Source organism: Trachymyrmex septentrionalis, unplaced genomic scaffold (assembly GCF_001594115.1).
Source record: "Trachymyrmex septentrionalis isolate Tsep2-gDNA-1 unplaced genomic scaffold, Tsep1.0 scaffold128, whole genome shotgun sequence".
Lineage (NCBI taxonomy): Eukaryota > Metazoa > Arthropoda > Insecta > Hymenoptera > Formicidae > Trachymyrmex > Trachymyrmex septentrionalis.
This window is the reverse complement of record NW_017304417.1, coordinates 949,296-960,366: the sequence shown is the minus strand read 5'-3', so window position 1 is coordinate 960,366 and position 11,071 is coordinate 949,296. Positions and strand designations below refer to the sequence as shown.

Here is an 11,071-nt window from a genome sequence, read left to right as displayed (position 1 = left end):
GGGGGGGGGCGGGAGGCGCAGCCAATTAAACATTTAAATACACATTACAATTTAATGAGTCGAGAAATATTTGTCCTTCAATAGAGATAAAGATCCGTACAAGTAACAGAGAAGGTTGAAGAAAAAATTTCAATAGATTTCTCGTTGCTCTTAAAATATTACCGCTAGTGTAAAATGTTGTTGCGAAGTAATCACAACTGTTTATACACATAAGTCACAATTGCTGATATTTGATTTCAATTTTAATCAAATCACTTCTGCTTGCCTCTTATATCTGCAATATCTCTGCAATTTATTCTTCAAGAAACTTGGAAAGTTTTATAAACGCCTCGTATTTATAATAATATTTGTGACTCTGGAGATTTCTTTGTATACGAAGTGAGCTGCATAATCGCAGGAAACGTATAATTGTTTCACCAATGAGTATGCATTTACGTAAACTCGTTAATATGACTTAGCGTTACGAAAGAATCAACGATCAATCGTCATGCAGTTACGCAAATGTGATTGACAATTCACAGTTACTGAATGTATTTACGGCATTCATTCAAGAAATATTTACACCCCCTACGCCCTAAAGTAATATCACGAGACTTGCATTCCGTATTAAATAGTATAGCGTTCAAGAACCTTGATTTAGAACCGATGCGATCTACGATAAAAGACATAATTGTTATATTTCGCATGCATTGTTATTGTATACATACCTATGTCGTAATTAATAAATGTATGGATTTATTGATTTATATATTACTCACATCCTTCTCTGAATTTTTCGAGTATTTTTTTAAGTTGCCGCTGCACGCGGTTGCACGGTTAACATTAGAGGAGAATGATGAGGAATTTCTCTTGGAACAAATTCAGAATTTCACATTCTTCGCACATAGTTATGCAAAAATTAATCGTCGTCTCAGTTTCTCTTCTATCAATGATCCATCGATGAGCGTGTAGATTCTGTGACGCATAAATTTACACGCGACGCGATAAATCTTTTCGCTAGAAAATAAAGAAGAAAAATATTGCTACAACACCGTTTTATGGCTTTAAAATTACTCGTGCCATATGCAAAATTTCAGCGAGTTGTCCTTCTTTGTATTCAAGCTACATTTACAGCAATTATTTTGGTTTTAATTAGATTTTTATGAATATTTTAATACTCGTATACAAAAAATAATTATAAAAATATTTAATAAAGTAATTAATAAAAATATTTGAGTAAGCTCTCTCTCTCTCTCTCTCTCTCCCTCTCTTTCTCTCTCTACGAAATTTAAACTGAGATAAATTAATTAAGACTTTAACTGGGATAATTAAATTATAAATATATATATATTATTTCCAACAAATATAAATAACACATTACGCAAAATGTTACATTAAAGAATGTGATATTTGCAAAATCTTAAGACACGTTAGTCGTGCATAAGAATTGCGTTTAATGCAACTACGAAACAGGTATAGAAGGAAGTGAAAAGTGAACGAGGCTACTTACGCGCGAGTTAAATGGCAGCAAAGTGTCCAAACGAGGTGAACGATTAGTTCTATGAGCGTAAAGTTCCATAATGTCCTATGAAAATGAAGTTCAATAAATCGGGAGGAGTAGCTATTAAGGAGAGGAGGCGCCGCGCGCAAAAAAATTCCAGACATGTCTGGCAAACTCATTGGAATTAAACACATTGGAATTTCACTTTAGCGAGGGGCAAAGGGGTACTATAACTTTCTGCTGACTTTCTTGAGTACCAAGTATGGCACTGCTGACCCGATAGCCGGATATATGGCGACGTGCAACGTGCAAGTATCGACGTTGCTGTCATTAAGTTATTGAACCCGGCTACTCCACGCCTGGCAACACAACAATATCTCCTTATGACTAATAAATTGCACGAGTCGAAATGAAAAGACGGCGAAACCGGGCACGCATAAATTAAACGGACCTTCGCGAACGTAAAGGCCAATTAAGATTTTCGTATACGCCATTACTCCCCCCCCCCCTCCTCCCCGTGACGAATTATTACCTGACACACAATTCAAAACCTCTTTTATCAATGTGTTTCATAATGAGAACTTTGGCTCTTCTGTTTCAGTTATAATCAGCGCGGCACATCCTGGTTACCATGCCGTACTATAACAGTGGTCACAGTCCCGCTTACAACAAAGGTGAGCAACCTGCTCGTTTGGATTGTACCGTGGTATTAAAAAGCTAATTACATTTCGGAATAAATTATCATCCGCTAATCCGTACCGTTTGTCTGGCAATTTCATCTGATTATCACGAATCTCTCGCAGAAATATAGACGCAGAAAATAAAGACTTGCTAGAAACTGAAAGAGAGTATGAAGAAATTAAGCACATTTAAACGTCATTGTGCACTGTTTTAGAAATAAAGGCTAATACGATTGAACAAATTTATGAGATTATACAAATTAATTGTAAAGAATTGAAAAAAAATTTACATTTTGTATTATAAGATTATTAACCCTTGAACGCCACACTACGGAAACGACACACTTGGGTATGGCATACTATACCCAACAATTCGATTGCTTATAACTTTCATAAAAGTGAACGTACTTCTTAAAATTATTTTTCAATCGAAACATCAGATTTTAAGGAACATAATGGTACCAAGTAAATGAATGTATCTCTATTAATAAAAAATTGAGTTATGAGCAAGGAAAAAAGCATTGGAAAAAGAAAACTGAGTATGTCATATCTAGAGTAGTTTTAAGAATTAAGAATAGAGAAGCGGAAGAATATCGAAAGAAGAATTTTATAAATTAACTATTAAAGTTAATTTGTAAAATCTTACATTTCAGATGGCGGCTCCAGTGGACCGTCGAGCACTTCTGGTGGTCGCGCCAGCAGCTCGGAGCCGACATATATGATGGAACACTTGGCCACGTTCACCGTCACGAAGGAAACCGGTATTGTTTATCCAGCGGATGGTATGCGCCGCCTTTTACAGTTGGAGAAAAGTAATGGCATCTGGAGTCAAAAAATGCAGCTCCGTCTTGAGCGAAACTGGGTCCTCATCATGGACAACGAAACAGGGGTAATTTTTACTTCTTTTTTACACAGCTGTAATCACGTTCTATCGTAAATACACAGAGCACCCGGAAAACATGCCTGCGGAACATTTTATCACATTTTTGAGTTTCAATATAAAAAAATACATCTATCTCTATGAGGCTATAATAAACAGTGACATTGTAAACGAAATTAATTATTCGATACGGCCGGGCATGATTTATACAAATATCAACGTGTCGATTTGTCATGTTAGATCTATCAAGAAAATATTATAGATTGCATGCGTGTTTAAAATTACTACGTATCTATATTAACGACAATTTCATCGAATAATATATAATTGTAAATTTCAGGCCATTATGGAACGATTCCCTGCTTCCTTGATACAGGAACCAACGGCATTTACGTCGAGAGATCCTATGGAAATGTACAACAACATTTTAGTGTTCACGGTGGCTGACGATAGTGGTTCCAACCAGCGAGCGGAGATGCACATATTTCAATGTCAAAGTGTGTCGGCACAGGACCTCGTCGAGGACCTCAAAATGCTGCAAATGGGAAAACTGGTCACGGGTGGCTCACCCCGGGGTCCTAGAGGGCACATTCCACCACCACCTGCCTTACCACCCCCGGAACCACCCTTGAACGGCGTTAACGTCAGGGAACAAGTGTCTGCTTTCAATGCGGCGAATGGTGAGTACGCAGTTGTAACAAGTAATATTTTCTATCGGAAATCATGCATGTTTAGACAAAGTTTTATCATTAATTTGAAATACAATTGTGAATACAAGTAGAAAATTTATGAAAACTTGTGCAATAATGATGCTCCATTTAATATAATTGAAGCTTTCTATTTAGTATAATTGAAGTTCACGATTCTTTAATGGAATATAATAACATTATGTAACGTTGATATATTGAATACATCTGTGTGTAAATTTAATATAGCAGATGGGCAGAATGATATGTCACGAGAGGAGAACAACGACGAGGTATCATCGACATCGTCGGAGAAATATGAGCGTGACGTGACGATCCTGAATCACTGTTTTGACGATATCGAAAAATTCATCGCGCGTCTGCAGCATGCAGCTGCTGCGTCTCGGGAGCTAGAGCGCCGACGACGTAATCGGAAGTCAAAGAAGAGAAATCTTGGCGATGGTATGCTCACGATGAGAGCAAAGCCGCCGCCAGAGATGGAGTTCATTGATATCTTTCAGAAGTTTAAGCTTTCGTTCAATCTTCTAGCCAAGCTCAAGGCGCATATCCACGATCCCAATGCGCCAGAACTTGTACATTTTCTCTTCACGCCACTCGCGCTCATCGTGGACGCGTCTCACGATACTAATTACGATCCGAATTTACCTAGTAAAGTGGTGTCGCCGCTTCTCACGCGAGAAGCGGTCAATCTGCTGATAAATTGCGTCACCAGCAAAGAGACCGAGCTGTGGCATTCACTGGGCGACACGTGGTTGATACCGCGTGATCAATGGAAAGTACATGTACCGCCATACCATCCGATCTTTATGGACGGTTGGTCACCAGAGTATCCTATTCCCGAAGATAGGGATCACGATCATTTAGCGTCTTTACTGAACGCGGATAAACAAAAGAGGGATGAGTTACCAGAACAACAGAATGATCCTTATTACAATCACCGCGACGTAGATGAATCACATTATAGCAGCGATTATCTAGAGTACGAGAGCCGAGAGGAACGTGGTGGTAACGAATACTTTGATAGGAATTATGGGCCGAGCTCAGAATTGTATGGCCGTGAGGAAAGAGCTGATCAGACCAGGGCGCATAGTGACATTTCCGTCGACTCGATCGAGAGAGCTCCCAGAACAGCTGCTGGTATAGAGAGAGCACAGGAGGCTTGGTTAGATGAATTGGTAGCACGCCACGCTAAAATCGTGCAAGTCACTTATCCACGAACGGCGAACAATGACAAGGAGCTCACGGTAGTCAGAGGCGAATATCTGGAGATTCTTGACGATAGCAGGAAATGGTGGAAAGCGAGGAACTCCCGAGGGCAGGTCGCTCACGTGCCACACACCATCGTTACGCCGCACAATCCCACTACTCATTCTACTGACAATGATGTCTTTAACAATCCTCTATACACCAGTAGATATCCAAGACAGGGGCATGGCTATAATTATGAGGTGAGAGTTATTAAAGAGATGCGAATACATTTTCGGATAAAGTTTGTCGTTGAAAATTATAGACAGTACAAGAGATGTGAATATATTTGTAGATAGTTGCATGCGAAACACACAATTATTGGATTGTTATGTACTATGTAATATAATAGTATAATTAGGCAACAATATATGTATACAACTGCAATATGACTGCAGTGACGAGTCGGAAACCTTAATGTATTGACGTTGCATTTTAATCAAATTATTACGAGCTTACATTGGAATGTACCGCAGCGTGCTTTATACATTGCAAAAGACAGCTCTAGATTCACTCCCTGAAGAGACATATAATTAAGAATTGAGAGTATTGGTGTAGTGTAGTTATTAAATTAATTATAAATTTCACGTATTTAATGTGTAATAGATTTGATTACATGTTAAAGGATTCGGAGATTGAGAGAACCAGCACTAGTCCAGGTCCAGAAGCCACTCATCGAACACATGCGATTCCACCGCCAGCGCCTGCTGATTGGGTGAGAAAGGAAAGACTTGGGAAAAAAGGTGAATTTCGGTATTTTTAAGTCATTTATCCAGCTCGCGCTTGAATGCCTGTTATTTTTAATCGAATTTGAGCAGTTTTTAATAATTAGGAAAAGTATCAAGCTATAAATTTCAGATTTTTCATCGCCTCTGATATTATGTTATAAATAAGATTTTTTTACCAATAACGAATGTCTTCCAAAAATCGAAAGAAACGCTGTCTTGACATTATCGTGACATTAAAGTCAATATATTAATCCAACAAAGCTAATATACATAAGAGACAAGAGTACGTGCATCACGTTAGCCTAGCTATAAACGGACTGTAGCATAATTAATCGTTAGATCATCGTCCAATTAGTACTTCAATTAGCACACTTGTGAAGGGACATTGTACTTAATATCTGATGATTTTCTTTTGAATATGTACATATGTGAGCGTAGACTGTGTGAGCCATTCAAACGATTGCAATGAGGACGTAGTATTCTAAGTTTTTCGCAATTGTTCTGATATATTGATCATTCATAGAGTGACATCAGTAAATTTTGTTTGTTTTTTACATACGAGTATATTGTTCTCGTATCTTTGCATTACAAAGCCATTGCCTGTCTCTGTCTTGCTTACCTACATACAATGTTGCAGCAAATTATATAGTCATTGTTGAAAAGGTTAATAAATATGAAAAAGAAAGTTCTAAATATATAAATGAATAATTCATTTTATATGATGTGACTATATATTTATAAGAAATTTTTTTTTCATATTGATTATTTTGTTGATTTTCCTTTATCATTATCACAGATGTAGCGTTATCACAGACATTATAATTAATGGCGATCAGAAACGAAAGTGCAATGATGATAGCAAAGATATCGAGGGGAACTAACTTCCCGACGCAATGTGACGTATTGTCGAACACTTTAAATAAAAGTGAAGATTTTGGGACCACGTTTAGTGTGAAATTAATTAATAAGCCGTTCTCTCAATAATGAGATCTATTAGCTGTCGGGTAGCAGTGACTATCAACCACATATAAAAATATTGAATTGTATGAATCTCATAACACGTTTGATTAAATGAAAAAAATCGATAATGACAATCGTCCAGCATTTAACGTGGTTGAAAGTTACCAACTAGTTTCTAATGCTATATTTCTGATAATCAATTGTATCGTCACATATACTATATGTTATCTTTTGTATTTATCGACTAACCAAATTTAGCTGTGTAGTTTACAACGAAAGAAAGAAAAATCGATATACATATTATATATTATACTTATTACTTTATATATGAAAATGTTAATTCCCGCTAAGATCGGATATTTTCTTCCGTTAAAAATTACTCACTAAAGCAATGCAAGTTATACGGAGTATGAAATAATCTAATTGTAAGTATCATGCGTATATGTAAATGGTTAAATTAGTCGGGACGATATAATATCTACATTAGATATATGTATATTTCCGTTGAAATTATAACTGTGTTTGTCCTTTGTTCTTATACTGGGGCTTCATTGCGAGAAAAAATTCTACGACTTCGATAAAAGCTCTTGATAAGAATTACACTATCTGGGAGAATATGCAGGAAAGGAAAATGTGGCTTTTTTAATACTACAATACGTTGTCTCGTTTATCTCTATTTTATCAACAGCTTTTATTGACGTAGTAAATCTTTTTGCCGATTCTGCTTGTACGTGTCATTGTCGCATGCATTATGTATGTATTGATGTAAATAAGCTTGTATAAACGACCGAAGGGAATACGAGGGAAAAGGAAGCTGTAAAGAAGATTGAGAGGAAAAAGATATATACATATTTATGATAAATTTTCATAAAGTTTAAAAATATGAGAAATACGAGAAATTAGTGAATGAGAGCTAATCGGTCTTCATATAATTGATATTAATTTCGTTAAGTAACTCAGGATCTTAGTTTCTCTCGATACGTTTCTAAATCTTTAAATCTTATTCACTATCGAAGAAAAAGGTACAAGCATAAAATACAGAATTGATGCTACTATTATTTTTTTGCAACTTGCATTATTTATTGTCATATATTTAAAGCCACATCAATGTGTTGACTTAAACAGATATAATAACTAGTCGACCAAGAAGTCAAATAAGCAATATAATAAACGTGGACAAGCAGTACAAGCTCTTGTTATTCTTTCTCTGTTACAGATGCATTCTCTTCATATTCCTTTATTTATTGTTAGATTGTGATGTTATATCGTAATCGTATCGATAAAACGCTCTTTACAATATGGTAATCTAGGAACGCGACATATTTTTCGTGAAAATTTATAATGTGTAAAAATAAAAAACGTAAACGACGTGCTATCTCCTATCTTTTTACCGCGATCGATTCATGTATTATTTTAACATTTATGATGTGTGTGTCCATGGGCCGGCAATACGATCCGTCAGTATTTCAGTATACTGTAATTTTTTATGTGCACATTACTTATTATTAATAAACATTGTACTTATGCGAGATTATCGTCGTTGTCCCCATCATTCCTCTTGTTTCCTGCGAATCGTAACGACTATTAGATATAATTGTAAATTGTTTTATTCAAATATGCATTGTTTAGTGTAGTGTTAAACAATTCACAACCTGTGTAACAGACATGCACATACCACATGATGAACGATGATTTATTATTATCTTGAGAATTAGTAGAAATTAAATTTCGTACCGTAGAATCTAAGATATATTGTTATAGCGCTTACAATATATATATATGCTTAGTGTTCGTCCAGTACACTTAAAACTCTGTGTAGTTTATGTGAAAGCTTTGGGGTAAGTTATAGCCTTTTATAATAGCTTGTCCATATTGCGGCATGCATTATGGTTTATCAATGAATAAATCAAATACTTATGCGATAAATAATTTCTTATCTCTTTCAAGGATAATTAATGCAAATTAATTTTGCAAAATTGTTTTACAGACGACATTAGTGCATACAACGGAATCATCAATAATAGCAATAGATCTAGTACATCTTCCATCGAGAGCATCTCTCAGTTGAACGGAAAATTTAATACGCAACAAAGCATCGTGGAAGTGCACTCGCCACCTCACGATATAATACTAGATATAATACCCGACAAGCTAATTATACCGTCTACCATCACACCGATCGCGACACTACCACCAACAGAACTATTCACATCGAAATCAACGCCAATCCTACCTGAACTGGAATCAGCATCAACATTATCCACATCGAAATCAGCGCCAACACTATCTGTGTTAAAATCTGCACCTGTATTATCTTCAGTAAATTCAACACCAGTATCATTTACTGTAAAGTCAGCACCAGTATCATCTACACCGGCATTAAACTCATCGACGATACCTCCGATGCCTCCACCACTTCCACTACCGTCGCCGCCAACACCAATAGGATCTATCTCATTACTTCAATCCCAAAAATCTTTACCGTCAACTTTTATGTTTAATAAAGTAGGAACTTTCAAAAATAATAACTTCTCCAATGGTGAGTATATAGCTTCAGATATTAATAAAAAATTGATATATTTTAATAATTCCTTTTATATTTGTTAAAACCAGACTTTACTTATAACAGGATGAACTATACAAAAATAACTATATCAATAAATAAAAGTTTTTATAATTAGCAATTCATCATTTATATTGGATGTATTTGTGGCACATGCTTTCAAAAGGTCTCTCCAGTCAAGAAGAAGTTCAAAAGGAGCTTAAGTTCGTCCTCGGAATATTTCGAGAGAAGAAAGCAAATTCTTCTATTAATAATAACACGCAAGAAATTTGGTTGAATCAACATTCGACTCCTCAACAAGTTCAAACTTGGTTAGAAGCCAAAGGATTCTCGCAAAAGTGCATATAATCGTAATATAAATAACAGAACTAGTAATTTATTCATCATTCAATACAAGTATATTTTATTTATTGCAGAATTTGCAAACAGTTGGAAAATACGAACGGTACAGAATTGTTCAATTTATCACGACGGCGATTGGAGCAATTATGTGGATTGTCCGAGGGAAGTAGGCTCAATGGCCAATTAACTTTAGCGAAAAACGAGTGTGAAGTAAGTATACTTAAAAGAAAAAATTCTACAATATATTTATAATACTTTTCAATTTCTTTTTTAGTATAAAACCGCCCGATCGTCAGAACTCAAGCAAATTTTAGAAAAAGCGCGTCGAAGAGCGGAGAAATTAAATGATAAGGATGAAGTCAAAGAGTGAATCATACTGTTCTTTATATTCCGTACGCGAATCGGAATGCAAGTACTTTATTATCACTGTGAATTTAGAAAAATGGAAGATGAAATGCAACATATGTATTTTTTCGTAATTTTTCATAGATACCGAAGCAATACTATTGAAAAAATATAATGGAATTATTTTATCTTCTGTATTGTGATAATTATTTATTACGAGAAAGCAATATTGCATATTAACGGTTTTTAGTAAGCAGCTAGCAAATATACAATAAATTAATTCTGATATTCTTTTATTACGAACAATATCCATTATATTTTAACGAACTAAAGATTTGTTTTCTGTTTCTGCACTGGTTGCAGTGGTTGCACTAGTTCAAAAAGTGTATACTATACGTTTTCTGTTTCTAAAATGTGATGTTACGACGCTGTCTTTTGTTCTAGTGCAACAGAATTCAGTGCACCAGATCATAGGTTTGTTATCTGTGGCTAAACTACTGGAAATGGCTAAACACTTTTGGAACTTAAATGAGAAAAGTACATGTTTGTTAATAATGATATTTGTCGAAAGCGAGAAAGAGTTTCAATGCAGTCTAGTGCAGGAACAGAAAACAGACCATTGGACTGTCTGGGTATCAATCATGAAACTTTTTTCCTAGAATGAAAAGTGAAAAATGAAAAATTTCTCCATTAACTTCAATGATTAAAGTTTTCACCTTCCACTTTCCATCTTAGGGATAAAGTTTCATGATTGATATCCTTGAGTTAGTATAAGCAGTGCAAGTAGTGTACACTAGTTCAGCCACAGAAAATAGACTTTGTACAAATAGCGCAAGAGTATATACGAATAATAAAGTGATAAAAATATATAAATAATAGTAAGCTTACATATAAAAATATTTTGTACCATCAATATCTTTAATGAAGAGTATTCTTGGATGGAATTGCATTAATACTTTCATCTTTATTACACGAATCTAATATTTTCATGTAAACAATATATGGGACACCATTTTTATTTTGCACGTTTTTTAACTGCAGTTCAATTCTAGTGCAATTCTCATGCAGGAACAGAAAACAAACCTCTTGTTGTAGAAATATACAGAAATAAACAGAGAGATACGTATACACTGTACACTGT

The 11,071-nt window shown here is 35.2% G+C and overlaps 2 protein-coding genes across 5 annotated transcripts in view; one reads left to right on the top strand and one right to left on the bottom strand.

The window, feature by feature from the left end:
* LOC108756543 (epidermal growth factor receptor kinase substrate 8-like) overlaps positions 1-10,077 on the top strand; it is a 20,247-nt gene extending 10,170 nt beyond the window's left edge. Inside the window, exons 2-10 of one of the 2 annotated variants that reach the window (XM_018500429.1) lie at positions 2,082-2,154; positions 2,814-3,049; positions 3,381-3,720; positions 3,976-5,195; positions 5,618-5,735; positions 8,668-9,219; positions 9,410-9,581; positions 9,660-9,795; positions 9,860-10,077. In XM_018500429.1, coding sequence (XP_018355931.1) covers positions 2,112-2,154; positions 2,814-3,049; positions 3,381-3,720; positions 3,976-5,195; positions 5,618-5,735; positions 8,668-9,219; positions 9,410-9,581; positions 9,660-9,795; positions 9,860-9,955 — 2,913 coding nt within the window. In that variant the 5' untranslated portion in view covers positions 2,082-2,111 and the 3' untranslated portion in view covers positions 9,956-10,077. The remainder of the gene's footprint in view (positions 1-2,081; positions 2,155-2,813; positions 3,050-3,380; positions 3,721-3,975; positions 5,196-5,617; positions 5,736-8,667; positions 9,220-9,409; positions 9,582-9,659; positions 9,796-9,859) is intronic. The other variant, XM_018500430.1, reaches the window with a different exon arrangement.
* LOC108756545 (dihydropyrimidinase) overlaps positions 7,831-11,071 on the bottom strand; it is a 27,781-nt gene continuing 24,540 nt past the window's right edge. For all 3 annotated transcript variants that reach the window (XM_018500432.1, XM_018500431.1, XM_018500434.1), the window contains one exon: positions 7,831-8,245. In XM_018500432.1, the coding sequence (XP_018355934.1) occupies positions 8,230-8,245 (16 nt within the window). In that variant the 3' untranslated portion in view covers positions 7,831-8,229. The remainder of the gene's footprint in view (positions 8,246-11,071) is intronic.